The sequence below is a fragment of the Armigeres subalbatus genome, chromosome 2, assembly GCF_024139115.2.
Source record: "Armigeres subalbatus isolate Guangzhou_Male chromosome 2, GZ_Asu_2, whole genome shotgun sequence".
Lineage (NCBI taxonomy): Eukaryota > Metazoa > Arthropoda > Insecta > Diptera > Culicidae > Armigeres > Armigeres subalbatus.
The window spans coordinates 417,000,356-417,023,537 of record NC_085140.1 but is presented as its reverse complement, the minus strand read 5'-3'; the positions used below and the strand labels follow the sequence as shown (position 1 = coordinate 417,023,537).

At 37.1% G+C, this 23,182-nt stretch overlaps 1 protein-coding gene and 1 long non-coding RNA gene across 2 annotated transcripts in view; one reads left to right on the top strand and one right to left on the bottom strand.

Moving 5' to 3' along the window:
* LOC134213413 (uncharacterized) overlaps positions 1-23,182 on the bottom strand; it is a 391,718-nt gene that overhangs the window by 44,320 nt on the left and 324,216 nt on the right. The window contains exon 3 of the mRNA XM_062692452.1: positions 5,413-5,504. Coding sequence (XP_062548436.1) covers positions 5,413-5,504 — 92 coding nt within the window. The remainder of the gene's footprint in view (positions 1-5,412; positions 5,505-23,182) is intronic.
* LOC134217701 (uncharacterized) lies at positions 15,697-17,876 on the top strand. The gene is made up of 4 exons (XR_009981134.1): positions 15,697-16,206; positions 16,697-16,807; positions 17,596-17,702; positions 17,769-17,876. It is a non-coding gene; the product is annotated as an uncharacterized LOC134217701 (long non-coding RNA).

Sequence of the window (23,182 nt, the reverse complement as noted above, 5' to 3'; positions counted from 1 at the left end):
TTTCAAACTGTGAAAAAATAGACCGAAAAGAATTATACTAATAATGACGCTTTGAAAAACTTGCATATCCGACCACTGCACTAGGAAAGCCACTATCTCTCAAATGAAGAGCCCCATTTCTAAATGATCTAGGCTTTAACCGGGTCGCCTCCGGCTTGATAGACCAGTACTTCCACCCAGTTCAGGACGAGTGGCAGACTAGCAGGGATGTGAGCTGCCTACTTGGGAGTACCTCCTACAAGGTACCTGTCCACCCCTTGGTAGCTTCGTGGCTCAGATGTGCGTTTCAAGTGCACAAGTGGTGTATGCGGAGGAATCGGAGAGTTGATTCACATACGTACACATCGTGTAGGTCTTGTGGGAGCGTGTTGCTCAATAGTTACTCCTTAATGTATTGCCTAATTGCGGGCCGGGGGATGTGACTGATGAAAAAGGAGTTGATTTCAATGCACTATGGTCCAGGATACAGTTTTATGCAGAAAGATGCATTTTACGCCAAAACTATATTTGAAAAAAAAAACTGTTGTTACACAAAATTGTTAGAAATAGTAAGGCCATCATTATGGTGCTATAAAAAAATAGGGTGGCCCATCATATAAAAAAATAGGATTTTTTTTTATTTCTCGGAATACTAACATGTTATGTTCTACAAAGTTGTAGCGCAGCTTATTCCAATAAATTTTGCTAAAAAAGTATTTCTGTAGCTCTTAAGTTGGCTGATTTAGAGCAATTCTACCTAATTGGATCAGGGTGTACCTAAAAAAACAGTATTTTTGGTCTACTTTTTTTGTTTTAGATTTCTCGAAAAAGTCGTTTTCCGATCAAAAGTTATAATCGTTTTTCCGTCAAAATTTTTTTTTTTCATAAGTTGATATCTTCGGTTAGGGCAGACCAAAAAAATATGTTCACACGGCATTTGAAAGAGCAATCAATATTCTTTATTATGTCAAAAAATTGGAGATATGTTATTTTTTAATCTCAAGTTTTACCAATTTTACTGAAGTCATGTTTTTTCAAGTAAATTTATATAACTCGACAACGGAAGAAGATACAGACGATAATATTATAGCAAAACACGCGTTTTGAAAAGCACCAAAAGTCTTCAGAAGGTGACACTCGTGAAAAATAAAAAATGAAATGAGCTGATCATCAATATTGTTTTTTGAGGGACACCCTAATCCTGGTAAGTAAAATTGCTCTAAACAAGTGAGCTTAAGTGCTACATAAAAATTATATAGCAAAGTTGATTGGAGAAGGCTGCGCTACAATTTTGTAGAACATTTTATGTCAATATTCCGCAAAATATAAAAAATATCACGTTTTTATAAAATGGCCCACCCTATTTTTCAATAACTCTATAATAAGGGCCCAAGTATCCAGAACAACTTTGTAGAACAATTTTTTTTTCTTATAGGTATACTTAGGCCGAAATGCACCATTTCTCATTAATCTAGTAAGACGGTGATAATGATAAAACATAAAAAGTGTTAAAGCTGTAGATTTTTTGTTTTTCATTTTTCATGAATGTCACCTTCTGACGCGTATTTTGCTATAAGACTATCGTCTGTATCTTCTTCCTTTGTCAAGTTATATAAATTTTCTTGAAAAAACATGATTTTAGTAAAAATGGTAAAACTATCTCCAATTTTTCGACATAATAAAGAATATGAATTGCTCAAAACTTGCAAGTTTTTGAGCTCTAAAAGTTACCCGAAGACGACATTTTCGAGAAATTTAAAACATAAAAAGTAGATCAAAAATACTGTTTTTCTGAGGTACACCCTAATCCAATTAGGTAAAACTTAACAACTTAAGAGCCACATAAAAAGCTTTTTTAGCAAAATTTATTGGAATAAGCTGCGCTACAACTTTGTAAAACATGACATGTATGTATTCCGAGAAATAAAAAAAAAATATATGATGGCTTTACTTTTTCGAACAATTTTATAGAACTTTTTTTCTAAAAAATATAGTTTTGGCGTAAAATGCATCTTTCCGCGTAAATCTGTATCCTGGATCATAGTGCAATGGGTCGGGAGTGATGATCCCATCCCCACACTACCTGGGTTCGCCCCCCCAGGTTGCAGATTTCCTTCAGAGGTTGTATGAGTAGACGCCGGGTACTCTGGCCGCTGAAGTGCTGTTTGTGGAGACACACCAGAAACGTAAGAAAGTTGATGAGAATTGATTCTGCAATTCAAGATTTGAGGTAGTATGAAGATAAAAATACCCAGTTTTTCAGTTAGCGGTGATTTATAGACCCACCCTATCTTCTAACTAACAATTTTTTGGTGCAGTTAGCTTCTAGAATCAATAGCGATTATCAACTTATTGAATATTGGAGGGTTGAATGTTTCCTACTTTTTATTGAGAATTTTATTACGGTGCAATAGCAGATTCTAACAGATATACAATGAAGCTTCATTATTCTTTATCATAATTAGGTTTCACATGACCTTCGAATTTCTTTTCATCAGATTATATTTTCGTTTATGTATTCATTTTTTCATTCACCTGTGTTACCACTGACAAATATCGGCCCTTTAATTTTCAATATTTGCACCTGCTTAAGTTGTTGGCAAAGCGTACAATAAAAGTCACACCCAAACGATCACAATGGTTTACAAATTTCAGGGTCGACCACACCTCACAAAGAAGCTCAAGATGCATAGCACACTATTAAGACGCGCAACCATCGTCGCATCATCATCGTAATCGCCTCCATCGTCACCGTCATCGCATGCCGAAGCCAATTCAAGTAACGTGATTATGTAACCTCTTCATCCCACACGTCCACCGATAGGTCTGTTGAGCGAACTTTGAGTAGATACGCAGTCACGCAAAACAGAAATGACATTCTAGATGAAAAAAGTAAACAATACCGTTGAATTTACATAAAATTTTATCGCACGGTTGTTTACTTTGCCGGAGGATGATGATTGCTTGTTTTGTTAGTTGAACTATTGACCATTTGCGTAGATGACGTGTGCGGGTGGAACTATGGTGTGCAACCGGGAAAACAATTCGTCGTGTGAGATCGGTACGTTCAGTGTGCCATATGAGAAATACTGATTTCATCAGACATAGGGTAGAGAACCATTTGGGCAGAACCTCCTATATTTCCGTCAGTAACGTTCATTACTCGAGCGCAATACAACCGAATTACTTGTTTTTTTCAGTACATGAATAGTTTCTGTCGATATCTAGTGATGTACAAACAATCAAGCCATTTGGTTGGAACGCAGTCGAGTTATTAACGTTGCGGACGAAAATAGTGCTAATGGTCCCACTCTATACATTATATCGATGATAGTTTAGGAAAACAATTCCTCCAGAGAAGTTTATGAAAATTAATGTAGCAAAGTATTAAAATCATTATTTTCCAAAGACTTATTTCACGGCTAGGAACAGCCAGCTTTCAGTTTTCGATTTAAACTTATCGATTCTCTCACAAGTCCTGGACATTTTTGGGCTGAAAATTTGATCGACGTCCCTGGTCACGAGTATCATTGTGTTAGCTTTATGATATGCAAAAACGGAAACCTGATTTAGAACCTCCCAAATCATAATTGTGATCGTGCTTAATGGACACTTAGCTGCGAGGTGGTAATGTTCAGTGGGAGATATAGTGCCATGAAGAAGGCAACAGGCGTTGAAGAATCACCGTGTGGTCATCAACTTACAATAAAGTAAAGAGAAAAATTTTAATGCTATGCATGTTGCAACGTGAACTAACAGAAAATACGTTGTAGATCATGTAGACTGCGCAGCTCGCAGCTTGAGATGTACGGCTGTGAACCCAGCAGAATACACAGAACCATTGCACAGGCTCTTTCGAATGATAATTAAAAAAATCAAAAGTATGAAACTCAGTAGTAGAATGTTTCGTAAAACTATCCTAAAATACGCTTAACACATTGTTCTCTTACAAACTGTTGTGTGGTGTGAGATCTTGCAGAATAAGTCTTTGTTCTGAATATGATTGAAACAGGAAATCAATATACAGACAACCCCAAGATTGATGGTGTAAACGAAAGTCTCCAAAAGCAATTGAATACCGTAATTTATTACTTTAATTTTAAAGATAAACAATAATTTAAAAATACATTAGGATTTGATGCGTTTCGAATCAAAGTCTGAATCTTAAAGAGATGGAAGAACCATGTCACTCCATATAGGGATTCATCCTACAAGTAAATGCGTAATGATGACGACGGCCAAGAAGCCAACAAAGGTAACTGCGAGGGAGGTTCATTAGATCAGAAGTCTACCGCCGGTCATTGGTGCAAAATACATACCCATGATGTCCGTTTATCTTCCAAGAATACATAAAATGGCACTAGGACGGTCCTTGAGACAAAATTATCTTCTAAACATGGTTTAGTTCAATTCATGTTCATACCAATTGAAACATGACAAACTCCAGCTGTTGTGGAATTATCTAATCGATTCGTGACCAATCGAAATTGAAAGGGAAATTTACTCCGCATCACCGTGTCGACTCGTGTGCCGGTATGCACTGCACATCGAACAGATGTGTTGACCTACCATTGAACGAGACCGTCTATAGGATTGGTGTAAAATTGGCCATCACGAATCGAGTCGATTTTGATCTTCGCTTGTGGCCAAACTCGGGCAACCGAAGTACTGAATGCTTTAAAACGACAACCTACTCAGCCCCCTACAGGGTAGTTATTGTCTGAAAAGACTCAAAATTAACCATGCAATTCTCGAATCATCCCATTAACAATAGAGTTTTGGAGAGGGCATCCAAAGCTCAAGCACGAGGGGGACCTCTCATGGTGAACTTATTTCATGCGTTCGACAACAATCGTTGATTTACATATGGTTGTTCCGTGCCATCGACCGTCAACAGCGTCGACCGACTTGGTGCGGTCTCATGCAAACACGTAATTATCTGTAGGTAAAATACCAAAAGACAGATTTGTGTCGATTATTACCCACGGCACGTCGCATTGTCGATGCACCTTTACAAAGGATATGATTTGCATACTTTCCCAAGGTGCGCCAATGTTCAGTGAAGGAAAATAGAGCGAAACAAGTTCGCACGCACTTCAACAGCCAAGCCGACGCCATGCCGTCACCATCGGACGTGAAACGCGAGCAAATTTCGAACATGCACTCATCACCTTCAACCGAGCAGAGTTGGCCGAGCTGCTCTGCTGTGATGTCCGATTTTTGCTGAAATGGCTTTCAACTTTCAAAGTGCATCGTGTGATGTATGACTAGCCCCCACTCGCACTCTCCAGCAAGATCATTGCAAGCAGATAAACGTTTTAGGAGAATCGTGATGGAATTGAATTGTGGTTTCACTGGGCGTGTGCGGCCAAACAATGCTTCGTGGTGATTAATGAATGTGGATTTCTGTTTGAGTAATGATATCAAACTTACCCTGCTGGATAGGCCAAAACGCCACTCGTCGACGACACGTCCAGGCCGGCATTGCTGCACACCGTCAGGCCGAGGATTTTCTTTAGCTTGATCTGGAAATGAATAGGAAAAGGACATATGTGAGTATCTAATAGATCAATATAATTTATGACAATATCTTCTTCTTCTTATGTTTCTTCTTCTTCTTCTTGAGTTTTACAAGCTCTCAATAAGTGAATCGTTACCATTTAAAGACCGTAGATTGGATCTCGACAAAAATTACAGAATGGAAAATAGGTTATCACGTGACAGAGAATGGAAGACTGAGTGATCCCAATAACTGACAATGTAGGTATTAGAAACTAGCAACCCTATAACCAGAGACCGGCGGAGTGAAAAACTGTAGAGATGGCAACGTATGAAGATGCATGAAATGCAAAGTGCAATTTTTTTTTAACAATTTTCAAAAAAAAAATCGGTTCAACGTTCTTTAGGGTGTCATCAAGAAAATTATTTACATCTGATGCGAAGTCTAAACAATTCAAATATGTATAACGTAAATCACCTCAAATCACCACCTTTTTACCTCAAACCCATTCTTGGCCCAAACCTAACATTTTTGCCTTCCTCGTACAACAAACAAACACTCCAAATTCACTTTTTATAGAAGTCTCGGAGATCCATGATGTTATATACCAATGCCGCTAGTGACGCCGTCGTTTCTTAAGAATTTTCTAATCTCGGCCCGGTCCAGGATGTTTTCAGGTGGGAATCATTCTCGACACCCTAGGTATAGTGTTTCTATTGTGCCTGCCACACAAAACTCAAGAAAACTCAAGGCACCAGGTCTGTATTGTATTCCTGACCTGGTCCTTAAGCACGCGATTATTGCCTCTCCACATATGTATAGAAGCTGCCTCCAACAACGTTCCCAGATCGTTGGAAAAGGCAGCAGTTGACGCTATTGCATAAGCCTGGGGAATCTCCGGAGGATCCTTCGGCATAGACCAATTTGCCTACTCGATACAACTGGAAAATGTTCCACAGGGATCGATCCTCGGACCGGTTCTGTGGAATATCATGTATACATGATATATGACGGAGTATTCAGGGGGTTCTATACCAATCGCCCGAAAACCATTCGCCCGAAACCCATTCGCCCGAATGCCAAACGCCCGAAAGAGCCAAACGCCCGAATGCCATTCGCCCGAATAGATCATTCGCCCGAATGGGCCAAACGCCCGAATGAGCCAAACGCCCGAGAGCCCTTGAAATGAAAAAAAAATCTGTTTGATATTTTTATAGTATATATTATCATATTTAAAAGAATCATTACAACATAAGTCTTAGGTGATAGGAAACTTAGGAACTAATTAACACAAGCGCGATCCCCGTCAAAAAGCTCAACCACTCACCTGGCTTGTATGACGCAACGTGCCCTTCTAACTTTATGTTTTTCTCAATGTTTTTAATGCTGCTTTGCTATCGGCTGGGACTGAAGCGATCGTAAAATATCAGTGCTAGCTATTCGTTCTTCTAGCTGGAATTGCTTTACAACACTGTAGAAGGGAGGATTACCCTGTTCTAGCAGCGAACCCCATTTGTTATGCCATCCTTCAATGTGGTTGGAGGTCCGTGGAATATTTTGCGTCATTCTTCCATGAACTGACCATAGAGGACCTAGAGGACCTCGACTGTTTTTTTTTGCTTTTTGTTTGGCGACCATTAACGTAAAACTCACTCACATAGTTTAAAAAATTACAGAGAGGCTCTGGGATCGTTTTTTGCAATTATTGAAATGCATTTGGAATCGCTTGACTCGGCAAGAATGCCAAAGCAACAATTTTCTTATACGCTAGTTGGATAGTGAAATCTTTGGAATAAATCGACTTCAGCTTAAGGTGTGTTAGTTTTCTGAAGAAACTTTGGTTTAGGTGAAAAAAGCAACCGTGGAGATTGGTTCCAGGGAAAAATCTTTTAACAGCATTTATTTCTGCTATTTCGAAATCCAATAGAATGTGCTCCGGTTCAAGTTCGCATTGGTATTTCTCCGCAATTTCTTCCAGCGCACTGAAAGCTGATTCGTAGGTTCTCTCATTCTTCTTCGGTAGCAACATATAAACCAAAGGAACAAAGCGTCTATGATTTTCTTCACATATACTTCCATGTATCGTGAAAATTTGAGAAAAGTGTTGTGGAGCCGTAATAAAAGTTCTGTCCATAATCCAAATTTCCGATTTCGACAGCACTTTTATGCGTTGTGCCGAAACAAACAAGAGGATCTTACCATCATCGCAATCAACTACAGACTGCAAGAAGAGCTCTCCATCCAGATTTACTTTATAGCGTTCGTCGATATGATCGAAATCATTACATTCCAGTGACTCTGGTGGCATATCACGACGTCGCCGACGATGTAATATGTGGCGTTCGGCAGATTTGCTGATCAACGATTGAACCTTTAAAAAAAAATCAAATTACATAAGCTAATAGCTTTCAATCAATATTTCCCTTCTTAATTTCACATGCTGTTCTTTCTGATAGTTTTAAACTAAGAGTTAAATCAGTTCATACTGGCTTATTCGGGCGATTGGCTCATTCGGGCGTTTGGCTCATTCGGGCGAATGGCTCATTCGGGAGAATGGTACATTCGGGCGAATGGCTTACGGGTGAATGGCATTCGGGCGAATGGGTTTCGGGCGAATGGTTTTCGGGCGATTGGTATAGAACCGGAAATGTCTTTTATCTGATACGGTGTACCAGCATGATCCAAAGCACTAGAGGCCAGCTGTGGTGTTAAAAAAATATTCAGGGTACACCAGTTTATACTGACGTATCGGCGGATTGCAAGCTCGTATGAGGCGGTGTGCGTCATTGCTGGGATGATGCCGGTAGACAGACTCCTGGGGAAAGATGTGTAGTGCTTCGATGACAGGGGCTCGGTGCAAGGGTGACGAGTCAAGAGATCAGCTTCGCTGCTCACTTGGCAAAGAGCATGGGATATCGCAGTCAAAGGTCGTTGGACCCACAGACTGATTCCGGATATATCGTATTGGTGCAATAGAAAGCATGGACAGATCAACTTTCACCTAATACACTCACAACACCCACAATTATGGAACACTTTTGTCAAAAAGTAATAATTTCACAATCAAATTCACTATTTCCAATGGAAAATGACTTTCTATCTGCAATATTAGATATTTACCTAGCAATCCATCATAGTTTTGACTGTTTCACATGCTTAAAATGCTTTAAATATGATTTATTCGAAAACAATTGAATTGATCAGTGTTCCATAATTGTGACCACGGCAAAATTTTCCCACAGTTATGAAACACTTTAGTATTTACTATATAAATTGCTTCTTAATCATTTTTTGTGTCGACATCCACGATGGTAAGCAATAATTGTAGGTTAGTGTTATATTGCAGCAATAACATTGGCGGTATGAACGAATTTGTAGCTAATATTTGCATTAAAACGGCATTGTTTACATTCGCCGCCATATTGGACACGAAGTGTTCCATAATATGGTTATTTGCAATCGATTTGAAGTTGAGTAATTTTGTTGTAACCAAACCTATTTTGGAAATAGCGGATGGAAAGCTTAGATCCTAACGATGGTTTTCATGTATTAATATCTAAAATTGGTTGATTTTGTGGCGTGTTAGAAATAATTGAATGTTGAGAAAGTCGTTAAGCGTTCCATAACCGTGGGGGTAGTGTACAGGTGCTGTCTGAACACGGCTGTTTAAAAAAGTTCTTGCGTTGGTGCGGGTTCGCAGAATCTACGGAGTTTCCGGAATGCATAGGCGTGGTAGAGAGTGTGGGGTCTCCGCAGGGTTGGTTCGCTCGGAGGAGTATTCAAGAGAAGGTGTAAAAACTTCTCTTTCTCGTATCAGAAATACACTTTCTCTTTGTATGAAAGAGCGTGCGTTTTTTTGTATTTTTAAGGAGACTTTCAGCCCTAGGCTGACTCGTATCCGGGCAGCGTGCGTCATATCCACTCTTCATCACACAAGCCCACAAGTGTAAAGAGTACAGGAAAATGACAATTTACTGCTTACCAAAATGCATACATTTAGGCTGTGTTCCAAATCTTCCATGTAAATAAGTTGTTGTGAGCGCCTAAACATAGACCTTTTTGATACACAACAGCTCTTTATCGATCATGTTTCTCTCGGCTTTAATCACACGCGCGTGTAAACGCTCTCGAGTGTGAATCAATACACTTCTCTTTACTTGTAAAATCTGTACACATTTCAAGACAAAGTGTGAGAGAGGTCGATTTTGTGTATCTCTGCTGTTTTGTTTGTTAACATAGGTGTGAGCGTTCTCCATAGTCCCCCCTACCTTAAGTATTGCTTAATTGCGGGCCGGGGAGATACAGACTAGTGGATGGGGTTTGGTTTAAGTTGGTCGGCCAAAAAAAATCTTCTACACCCATCCCCACACTACGAAATTTATACTGAAAATTGTCTAATAGATAGAATAAACAGAATCTCTACGCAAGCTATTGGCCTATGCTTCTAGGTTTCGATCGGTATACAATTGGACGAAAGATATGAACCAAAAACTAAAGAGTGCGACAACCGACTACCATCTCCTAATCATGCATAGAAAAGCTTTCATATAAAAACTGAAGAAATGCAAATAGAAAAGTTGAAAAGTCGGTCAAGTTCCAGTTGGAATGTGAGCCAATCGATTGAATTACCAATTTCTATTTTTTTTAACAATTACATATCGATTAATAATAATTGAAAATGAACATTTAGAAGAATTCATGAAAGCATCAGCTCTGCTTTGGTCGAATGGTTAGGAACAAATTGGAAATCCATAATGAAACGACTGAGATATTAAAGATCAAAGTAGAGATGTGCGTTGCCGCGCCAAGAATTTCCTTTGAAACTCCAAAAATAATGTGTGTTATTACAATCTAACTCCCACTGTCTGGCAGTGGCATTATGGATTAAACATTCGTGCAACTATTTTAATTTAATATAATTGCAAGAATCTTAGATCCGGGAGCTAGAAGGTGATAGCTCTATTGTGACAAGCCCATTTCAAGAACGCAAGCATTCCGAAGCTATAGTCGTATACAATGAGCCCCGCGTGATTACACTCACATATCAGATGGATATCTGAAGTGCATTCATACTTCCTGGATTAAAAATCAATTATTTGATCCTGGCGCGTATTTAGTAATGAAATCAATCAATATTTGGAAATGCATTTATGATTCATCATAAATTACTTACCATTCGAAAGACAGGATCATTCTCCTATAGCAGAATTCGTACGGCTGAACATCTATCATTCGAACATAGATGTGTTAACGCAATACACTGATTGCAAAAAACATCATAAAATGCAGAAATGATGAAATTCCGTTGGAATTTGTGCAAGAAAAATTGAAATAGGAAGCATGAAACAAGCTCACCGCGTATTCCAGTATATTTCCGTCCATCCATGCTGCCATTAACATGAACCAAAGAGCTCCCAGCAGGTCCATACGGTCGTCATCGCCGGTTTCGCACACCGGCGCTGCAGTCTCGGTGAATCTCGGCCTAATGGTAATGTCGTTGTTCGCGGCCTGTTCTGTGATTGGAGGGAAGATTCATCCGGATTTTCGTAATGGACCCATAAGCAAACTTCCAGGTTATTCATGCGCGTATTTAATTGATATAGGAAACATCATCGTAGGTAACATAGCAAGAACATCCTTTGAAACTCCAAAAATAATCCCGTTGAAATCCAAAGTAAATATACGTGAACATTTGGAAGAATTTCCCGTGAATTTAAGTGCACATTCCGGAAAATTCCCCAAGGAAATTTTGAAGAATTTCTTATGAAGATTTTTTTATTGTCTTTTTTAATGAGGTTTTCGGCCGTAGACCGGTTCACCTCAGGATCTTATGAAGATTTTAAAAACCATCGTGCGAATAGCGAACAATTTCTTGTGGATGAAAGAATCTAACGAATCTCTTACGAGAATTCCGAAAAGTTTTCCGTGGAAATTCCCAAGGCCATTGGAATCCGCAGAATTTCTTGTTAAAATCAAATGTTTTAACGGAGAAAAGCCGTTTGGCCGAAAGTCATTTTACCAAAAACTCAAGGCCGAATATCTCATTTGGTCGAAAGTCATTTATAATATAATATAATATAATATAATATAATATAATATAATATAATAAACAAATGGAAGAAAATTTAGTCTGGCCGAACAGGACGTTTGGTCGAAAAAGCTGTCTGGCCGAAAAGGCCGATTTTTCGGAAAAAAGATCGGTTAAGTAGGTCATTTGGCAGAAAATGCAGTTTGATTAAAAGGGTCGTTTGGCAGAAAGGGTCATTTGACGAGTTGACATTTTCGGCAGTAAATGACCCTTTCGGCCGTTGAACTAGTTGAACTGTACGGCCAAACAACATTTTCTTTCAATCGTTTGTCTATCCAAATTGCCAGTTTGACCAGGACATACGCCGTACGTCACTTTCAGTCAAATGACATTTTCGGCCAAGCCGTTTTCGACCCTAAAATCGTTTCGGTCATTTCGGTCAAGGACTTAGGTGTTATTCGTCCAAGTGGCATTCGAACAAATGACCGAATGACTTCCATCCGTAAGAGCCGTTTGGCCAAAAGCCACAATACCGAAAGTTGTTTGACCGAATATATCATTCGGCTTAGCGCTTCCATTTTTCCCGGGAATCAACTTCCCGGGAAACGGGAAATGAAATAATAATTTCCCGGGATTTCCCGGGATCCCGGGAAATAAAAAAAAAACTTTTCAAACTAATTCAAAATCGTAGTGTCCTATCTTTTATAAAATCGTAGTTTAAATTTTGTCGTAAAATATACATTCGACATCAGGGAGGCTTGCTATTTTGTCCTCAAATGATGAAAGAGTTGTTGAAAGCCTGAGAAAGATTTTGTTCAGTTCGAAAGCGTTTACTCCTTCTACAAAACGTTCGCCATGTCATAAGTATCAGCATCTGCTCTGGATTAAAAGTAAGATCTGCAGTGTCCTGATGAGCTCCACTATGTGCTACTTCTCCATATTTTTTAAAAAACTTTTTCAGGTTGTATCCGCATTTTTTTTATGTTCTTGGACAACGACGGCTTCGAGAGATTCTCTTCTATTATCGCCAAAATATTCCTAACATGAACTATTCTTATACTCGACGACTTTTTTTAGTGCATAGATTCTTCTGGTCAACTTTGAAGGATAAACCATTTTTATTCATGTACGTCCACTTAAACACGGTTTGTATTCAAAGCAGATGAAATTTGAAATGAGAATTCTTCCATTCGAAATAAAAAAGAGCTGTCATGTGAGTGCTTGATTGTCGTACTTTAATGATCCTGACTATTACTTTTTTTTCAGTAAAACTTTGCTTGAAATGCCGAACAGTACCTAAAACGCATCAAATTGCAAAAGTTTTGCGAGTATTTGTTGTAAGACAGTTGTAATGATCGCATACTAAAGACATAAAATCTGTTTTTCCATCAAGATCTGTTAGCCTACCAATATACTAAAATATTCAAATGAAATATTTCAGAAATATCTCAAAATACAAACGAGTCTGTGTCTGTTCAGGAATTGAATCAAAAAGGATTGAAGGTCTTAAAAAACCTTTTACAATAATAGGACAAACCTGCCGGGAAATTCGGGAAATTGATACATAAATCCCGGGAATCGGGAAACCCGGGAAATATGATTTCCCGGGAAATCGTTTCCGGGAATGGAAGCCCTAATTCGGCTGAAATGAACAACCGGTCATTTGGCCGAAACCGGTCATTTGGTTGTTTGGCAGAGAGAGCCATTTGCCCTAACGGGTCGACATTTTTGGAAATATTACTGGTACAGCTATATGATCACTCCAAGGCTATATGGCTATATGATCACTCCAAAAAAGGCTATATGATCACTCCAAAACCGAACTTTTGATAGAATGCTCGGAGACCCATAGTGTTATATACCAATCGACTCAACTCGACGAATTGAGGTGATGTCTGCATGTATGTATGTGTGTGTACAAAAAAAAGTGAGAGTCACTTTTTTGTACTTACTCTGATTTGTTGTTGCTTGCTTGCAACAGATTGCATTCGACGCGGGATCCTTCCTAATTTTTTGCTATTGAAAATTGGCCCAATCGGCCATTGTATATCAGAGTTATTAAAAAAAACATTTGTTTTTTTTTTCTCCATTTGTCAAAAACGCCCTTGGATTTTTTTTTCCAAAACTGCTGCAATGCAGTGTTGTTTTTTTCCGATGTTATGCTCAAAAAACTGATTTTAGGGACCTTCCACAGAAAACGTCACATATCTCGTACTACATAAGCCATAGGTATGAGGTGTCTTTCCCGAGCAGAGGCGAAGAACAAAATAATAACATAACAATAACAAACTCTGCTCTAATAACGTTATAAGTTATTGTCTAGCTATTGGGTAAGAAAGTATCAAGTACATATGAAGACTAAAATGTGTTATCATAACAGAAATTGTTTTAGGATGTTATTCTAATGTCAAACTTCCTAACACCATGCATACCACACAAATAGCTGTTTTTGTTGTTCATAAATATTTTTTACGAAAAATCCAATAATCATGCCATCACAGTGTTTGTTAAAGTATGTCATTACATTATGTGAATCATACCATTCCCCAAAATCCTCTCTCTGCTCTCAGAACAACTCTTTTGCCTTCTCTCTTTGTTTTAACAGCCACTAATTGTATGTAGCAAACCTTGTCCAGAATTGCTTGTTTGATTCCACGGTATAAGACTAGTACGCTTTTGACACGGACTGTGCAAATAGATAGGATAAGGAATCGTCAAGTAATGATTCCACCACTAAAATTCCGTGAGCAGTACGGAGTCGACAAGTAGGGAAAATTTCATAACGCGAATAACGCCTGCTATGTAAATAAATGGAGAAATATGGAAAAATATTCCGTACTATTATTCCGCAAGGTAAAAATGTCATTTCTCCCATACTGAATCAGCTGTCAAATTTTCTGGTAATTTCATAATTTTTTCCGTTAACTCTTTCCGTATTAGCAGCGTACAGGGCTATACCATGTATATAATTCAAAATTATATAGCGTTTTTAATAATTTTTGTGAACTGCCACGATGTTTCATTTTTTGCTATCAAGAATCTCAAATCAAAAATTTATTAAGAAAATTATTTTGAGCTTTTTAGTGGAATGTCTTCACTTGTCATAAAACGAGTTTGTACCTTCCCATTTAATTCCACCACTTGATTGTACCTTGGCAGATACGTATTTCGACCTCAACAGTAAGGTCGAAATAAGTATCTGTCAAGGTACAATCAAGTGGTGGAATTAAATGGGAAGGTACAAACTCGTCTTATGACAAGCAAAAATTTATATTATTTTCTATTTTCAAACTGTCTCCGTCAAAATGGTTTTGACCACCCGAACAACTTTGTAGAAGACGGTAACTATCTAAATCTAACTGATTTCGAGATATGCAATTTTATAGGTGATTCCTTATACAGTAGACGTTCGATAACTGCAATGCTTTTTAACTGCAATTCGATAGTTGCAACAGTTTTGCAATTATCGGACCGCTAAACTTCAAACTGATGTCAAACTCAATGACAGCTGCATTGCGCTGCACATTTAGATGCACTTTTATTGCATCTGACGTCGATTGACAAACGTTTGACGTCTAGAATGCGTTGCAGTTATCGAACGGCATTCGTTAACTGAAAAGTAAACATTTTGCAGTTATCGAACGGCTACTGTACACTAGCGCCACCAAGCGGTTGAATTTCAAACAAAACTTGTCTCCGTCACAATGGTTTTGACCACCCGAACAACTTTGTAGAAGACGGTAACTATCTAAATCTAACTGATTTCGAGATATGCAATTTTATAGGTGATTCCTTATACACTAAGCGCCACCAAGCTTTCTAAATCTAGAAGATTTCGAGATATACAATCTTACAGGTGAATCACTGTACTCTAGCGCCACCAAGCGGTTGAATTTCAAACTAAACTTGTCTCCGTCACAATGGTTTGAATCACTCGAACAACTTTGTAGAAGGCGGTAACTTTGTAAATCTAACAGGTTTCGAGATATACAATTTTACAGGTGATTCCTTATACACTAGCGCCACCAAGCGGTTGAATTTCAAACTTAACTTGCCTCCGTCACAATGGTCTTAATCATTCGAACAACTTTGTAGAAGGCGATAACTTTCTAAATCTAACAGATTTTGAGATGTACAATTTTTAGGTGATTCCTTATACACTAGCGCCACCAAGCGGTCGAATTTCAAACTAAACTTGTCTCCGTCACAATGGTTTGAATCACTCGAACAACTTTGTAGAAGGCGGTAAATTTCTAAAACTAACAGATTTCGAGATATACAATTTTACAGGTGATTCCTTATACACTAGCGCCGCCAAGCGGTTGAATTTCAAACCAAATTTGCATCCATTACTATTCTAACAAGATTGAATATTGAATAAGTGGCTATTCTGTCGAATTAATGTCAATTTTGTCTTAAGCCATCAGTTTTTCGATTTGGAAGTTATTAACTCATGTTTGGGTTAAGCCAGACGAGCGTGTACATGTTTGTTTACATTATTCGTAGTCGGAAGCAAAGTGCCACCTCGATAAAAAAACAAATTTCGCTCGAGATTTCGTTGTTTTTCGGTGAAAACAGTCCGGGATAATATGTTGTGTTGTGACCAGTGATGTGATGGAATGTGGATGCGATGTTGGACCCGAAGAAGGGGCAGGAGATTCGTCACGAAGAGGCACGGTCCGTGTCTGCAGCGCGTGGGGTGATTTGGAGAGTGTCGGACGGAACTTTTCCTGTGTGTTGGCAGAATTCGGTTCGAGGGCTTGTGTACTGGAAGCCTGATTGCGGCAATTGATCCGGTCCTGTCCCTCCTTGTAGGGAGAGGCTGGACCTAGTCGGTAATCGACAACGCCCAAGCTCCCCCGGTCGGCGCGTCGTCAGACGACGAAAAATCCCGCTGGTCGCCTTCGGGTGTAGCCACGCCGGTACAACTGGGCCCCTTCATCGGCGAAAGCCGGTTTGGGCATTGGGCGTTGGCAGCTGGCAGGGCCGGAAGGTAGGTTTATTGTTTAATCCGAGCCGGTGACAAGCGCGGTGCCATCATCATCAATAGACATAGCCCGCTGTCATCATTGAAATGCAGTATGAAAACATATTATAGCCCGGGACATCCTGGCTACGATCTGGCGATAGGCTAAACAATAGGATGTCAATAGCCTGGTTTAATCCCATTAGTGCTTGTATCTTTTTAGGTGAATTCAGCTACAGCTTAGGTCCACTTGCCTGCCTTTCAAAAGCAAATTGTAACGTGGTAACTACTGGACTTGGACTGGATGTTTGGCCAGGTCATATTTTTGTAAAACGTGAGTTTTTGCTTTAATTGGTTTTAATTAGTTTTAATAACTGACAGGCTAACGTATGATTAATAAATAACAATAACAATAAGTTGGCAGAGGATGATGAGGTTTCGGTGGTAGCTTAGTTTAATTTCCAAAATTTCCGTTTCCGGTTGGTTATTTTGATTTTAAGGTTCCTTTTAAGGTTGACTTGTTCCTTGACAGAATGAAATCAGCTAGATCCTGTGATTTTGTGATCCATTTTTGATTTTCCATTTGATTTTCAGGAGTGGGAACCCCGGCCTACAACGTTGCCAGGTTTCCCTCCGTTCAATCTAAACTCATAAATAGTATGCTCCTGCTTGTTGGTAAGATTTACGATTTCCTTTTGTTGGTTTGACCCAGCACATTTTAAAGGATTTATGTCTACAAACCCAGTTGTCCACCTATAGGTTTAAGGCCCCGGGGTTTGTAGGTTCTTGCTAATTTTTCGAATCATTTTTATCAATTTTGCATTTACATTCTGGCACGATGATCTCGTATGAATTCATATAATTATCCAAAATTAGTTTACGTAGCTATTGTGAAAAAGACCACTTGGGTAGCACCTCCTATTACCGTCCGCAACTCGATAACTCGTCTGCGTTTCAAACTTTTTGTATATCATAGGAATCTACAGATGCTAACCGTGTATCGAGTAATTCGGTTCAAATGCGCCCGAGTAATAAACGTTGCGGATGGGAATAGGGGTACTGCCAAAATGGTCGAATACTCCAATTAATTAGATTCACTACATTTCTATTATATTTTTTTAGTGAACTAAACCACACACGGGAGCTCATAATTCATCAACCCTAGGGTAACCGATGGACAATCTAACCATTTCGATTACATACATCATGCCGGGAAGGTCTTGCATAAGGTATGTATTACTGTTGTGGAAATAAAGTTTAATTCTATTATGATTTATTATGTTTATTATTTTCAGAAAACAACACTCCGCACATTGAATGACCATCGTAGAAACCCACCTAAAATAAATTTTAAAATCGGAATCCTGATTTACAAGACTACAGTGTCGACCCACCCATCAAACAAAATTTAATTTTAATTTAATTTTAATTTAATTTTAATTTGATTTTAATTTAATTTTAATTTAATTTTAATTTAATTTTAATTTAATTTTAATTTAATTTTAATTTAATTTTAATTTAATTTTAATTTAATTTTAATTTAATTTTAATTTAATTTTAATTTAATTTTAATTTAATTTTAATTTAATTTTAATTTAATTTTAATTTAATTTTAATTTAATTTTAGTTTAATTTTAATTTAATTTTAATTTAATTTTAATTTAATTTTAATTTAATTTTAATTTAATTTTAATTTAATTTTAATTTAATTTTAATTTAATTTTAATTTAATTTTAATTTAATTTTAATTTAATTTTAATTTAATTTTAATTTAATTTTAATTTAATTTTAATTTAATTTTAATTTAATTTTAATTTAATTTTAATTTAATTTTAATTTAATTTTAATTTAATTTTAATTTAATTTTAATTTAATTTTAATTTAATTTTAATTTAATTTTAATTTAATTTTAATTTAATTTTAATTTAATTTTAATTTAATTTTAATTTAATTTTAATTTAATTTTAATTTAATTTTAATTTAATTTTAATTTAATTTTAATTTAATTTTAATTTAATTTTAATTTAATTTTAATTTAATTTTAATTTAATTTTAATTTAATTTTAATTTAATTTTAATTTAATTTTAATTTAATTTTAATTTAATTTTAATTTAATTTTAATTTAATTTTAATTTAATTTTAATTTAATTTTAATTTAATTTTAATTTAATTTTAATTTAATCTCAATAATCAACTGTTTTAAAAAATCAAAGAATGATGCAGTAGGTTTTTGAAGCATTCATAGTGTCGTATTTTGAAATTGTAATTCCAGCTTAAGTGTAATTAATATAATAGAAATAATAAAAATTTACAAGAAGAACAAATCTTAGTATTAACTTGTTATTCAATAACAATTCAATAACAAGCTTAGTTATCCTTTTTCATTGAATTCCAATATCATGTGGTGTTATTTGTTTGTTCTTGAATACCATTTCAATAACTAACTCAGTCCTCTGTACAATTTTATACTTTGAGTTATTCATTCATTATCAAAATAATACCAGTTGTTATTGCTCAGGTGTTATTCATATAAATTTTAGTTATTATTTTTTGTTATTTTAACTCTTATTCCAACCTTATGAATAACTTATCGGGGTATTGTGGTATTTAAAATTAATACCTCGTCAAGTTATTCATAAGTTATTTTTTTCTGCTCGGGTTGGCAAGGTGTCTTGGAATACCTCCCGCTACAACTTTCCTGAAGCCACTAGGCTCATACCTGGTTTCGATGGATAAGTAAAATTTTCATCTCGCTTTTAGGTGGATTAATCATTCCAAAGATTTTCTCAAACGAAGGTGCTTTTCATATCTAACGTCTTCTCCAAACAAACTACAGTGAAAAAATCAACAGAAACGATGCTATTAAAAAAGCGCACGAAATCGGCAAAAAGCATCACTGCAATGCATTCAAATGAATGCAAATAGGTAACTGTGAATTGATGGAAATTACTGAATATATCTCCTTGAAGTGCAAAACCTGTCTTATGTGAATTTTTTGTAACATTTTAAAATACACCCACGCACCATCACCGCTAGGTTGATTATTCTGGGGCTTTTATTAAATTTTTGTGGATGGTTTTAAATTCTTCATGCAAAAAATTAATTATTTTTTGGAACATTTTTGAATGGTTTACGTATTGCTAATATTGATTTACTTATGTAAATTGCTCGTTTATGGAGAAACATCTACCTACTTGTATCGATTGATTCACCGAAACACTGTCAACGCTGACAAAAATATGATTGATATATCCGAGTTAAGCCGGTCAAAGAAAGAGGCTCATGTTGCAAAGCAATGATACATGAGCAATTGTGATGATTGTTGTGTGGGCTACATTCATCATATTTTTGTCAATAAGGATTTGGTTCGTAACGAAAAAACATATTGTCTTAGAAATTGAATCCATCTGAAATGGGTAGCGAGGAAGAGCACCTGATCCATGGTTCTAAGTCCGGGAAATTGCATCATGCTGCATACTGCATCACCAATTCTTTTGTATCTTGCGATAGACATCATACTTATTTAGATATTCTATGGCGTTTGTGATTAAAACGTGTTTTTGTATTAAAACGTTCAGATCCCGTGTTTTTGAACAGAAGTTGTAAAACCAATTGAATAACTCAAACTAACGTTTCGATTAGCTTCGTTAGTATGTTCATTAGAGTGATTCAATTTCTGACTTTTTCGCTCTCCTGTGCTTAAACGATGACATTTGCTGTTTCAAAAATCCTTATAATTTTTGAGTCAATTTGGTTGTAATTTGACAGAGCAATGTTCCCTGAAGCGACCCATAAACTATTTAAATTTAACTACAAGACTTCTTAGAATATAGTTGTTGTTGCGAAGCGATCTGACTTTTACAAGACTCGTTTGAGCATAAGGGGAGCAAAAAAATTCAAAAGTTGAATCACTCTAGTGTTTTACACAGGAATTACATCTCTGGACCAAACTTTATTTAGCTACGTAAAAATATATAAAAAATATAAAAAGAAACAAACAAACCACAGCCTCAGAAAACATACAGTCTGCAAATTTACTTAATTTAGTCATATGGAAAAAGAAACCCAAAACAATATAAGCGATATGCAGAACTTCTTACTGCTTTGGTTGGTAATATTGTATTGCGTTAGGGCTAGACTTCATGGAAAATTGTACACTGTCCATAGCAAATACAAAAATATTAAAAATAAGTATATTGAAAAATAGTTTTAAAAAAATCCTTGTTAATTGATGTACGTTTCCGAATAGATTTATATGTATGTATTAATAATTTTGAAAAAAAAAATCAAATTTTGCATAAAAAATTAATGTAAAAATTGAAAAATGGAAAGTTTTGTTTCTCTCATTGCAATTCCAACAAATTGCTAACCCATTCCATCCTATTGTCCTTTTTTCATTTTCTATGGGAAGATTATTTTGCTGCCTTGCACTAGTGCAAGGTGGAATGAAGTCATCACACCGGGTGACAGGTTGAGTAGATTTTGATTGCTAATTGGTTGACACCTTTCCGTCATTCTATGTGAAGGCGGAATAGAATCCACAGGAATGTGTGTTTACTCATAACCAACCTGTTAGAGCCGGAAGTGGAATGTAACAAAAGACGTATTCTTGGACGTATTAATTATCAAATCAGCTGCCTCGTGTGATCGGGCTGAGGTAGTTCGACGACACATTTGTTTGTTGTAGAAACATGGCACGACGGGTGACCTTGAGATGAATAAGATCGCCCACCGCGGAGATAGGATACTATCATCCGGGTATGCAGCAAATACAAGATCGTATATCATAGCGAGTATAAGGCACGGCATCTCTAGCTAAATAAACTTATTTTAAACAAAGTATAAGTTATTTTACTCTTACGTAATTCTAATCAAGTACGAGACTCTGAAGCAGAATTTATTGTTAGAGTCGCAAAAATACAAAAAAATGGCAAAATTAATGGAAATATTTGCTGAAAAAAATGAACCCTCCACATCGTCATTTAAAGTTTGTAATTGTAATAGCATGTGTTCATAAATGAATAGCGATAATGCCTATTTGGGAATCTGTTGATCTTTCGATCGATTAAAAGCAAGTGGTTGCCAGTCGAAAAAAGTTCTCTGAACTGTTTTTAACCTTCTAGGACTCGCATAGTCCTGGGTCACTCATGCAGTGCCGCTGCTCTTGTGAACGATAAGCGAGCTTTATTTTGAAGGTGATGTACTTTTTACTATGGTGCGAGTCCCGGAAGGTTAAGCGGATAGTCAAGCAAATATATTGGTATTTTTCGATACGAATGTATCACTTTGAAACAAATTGAAATTGAAATCGAAAAACCAATCATGTGCAAGTTCATGGCATAAATTCAATTTTATTTACAGGTCACCGTTTTCCAACAGATTCTCCAATCCGCAATATAAGTACATATAACACGAGCGAAAACCACCATCAAGCATTGGTGCCCGAAGGTATCAAAGCTGGTGATGCTTGGAATAACCTTCCACGCGCCAATTTCAACAAATTCCTTCATCCACCCACCACCCATCAATAAGTGTGCTTTACCGCGTGGCATCGCATATGTAGCTATGCATTTTGTTCCGGCAGGCAAGTAGTCAAGCGCGGAATAGGTGAACGTACGCCGTTTTCTCGGTACGTCTATAAAAAGACGAACCCGCGCGCACACACACACACACGACCGGAAGTCCAAATCGGGTAAATGCAAAATTTAAATAAACGAAAGCTCCGGCAACGTTCCAGACCGCCGTCGTCGTCGTCGTCGTTTCGGTCTGATCTAAAGGGTGGTCAATGACTGGTTGCGGTGGTCCCATGTTTGGTATTTTTTGAACGCACGATTTCACAACTAGTTGGGTTTATTATGCGACCGAATCATTGCATCGGCAGAAATACATGATCACTAATAGTCATAAAGTGCTTTCAATAATGGATGGAACTGGTGTGGAAAACTGGCGTTCAAAGGTCAGTTTGACGGTACGTGCGGAACGCATTTGGTTGGCTTCAGTGTAATGAACGTATGCTTCTATAGATGAAAATTGAAAACCGAGGGTAGTGAACACTGAAAACTACTTTACAGTTAAAGTCGTAATACGCTCATTTTTTTATAATTTAGTTAATTTTTCCATGTTGATTGTGGTACTGTGTCAAGATGCGATTCAAATGAAAGTCAAAACGTCGAATGTTAAAATGTATTTTTTTGAGAAATAACATTTCTAATAAAGGTCGGATAAGAAAGTAGTGGAACCACATTGGACAACGAATCGTGTGACAAACTCTTTCCGTCCACTTGGGTATCTTGGTTCAGTAGCAACGGACCAGCCCATTCTGGGAGTGAACGCAACATTTAGGTACCACTAAAAAGGGCAACTATGGAGCCTTCTTTTGGATATATACTGCAGGGCGTTTTCCATGTCGCATGGATAGTGCTTTACATGCTACGAAGCGGGCGGACGGCCGTCATCGGTGGCTATAAAGCACCATATGGTACAAAATTGCTAAAGCTATAGCTCTCAGAAAATAAACAAACATCTCACGACTGTTGGCAGCACTTGAGTATTTCTCCACCAGTACGATGGGGATTGTGCGACAAAACAAGCGCGCTTTGATGCTGCGAATAAGCCACTTTGGTCTCTAGTAGGCTAGAGTTGCTTTGCTACAGCTTTCGTTGCACATTCCAGATTTGTGTATAGGAGTTGGCACGAATAAAACCGCAT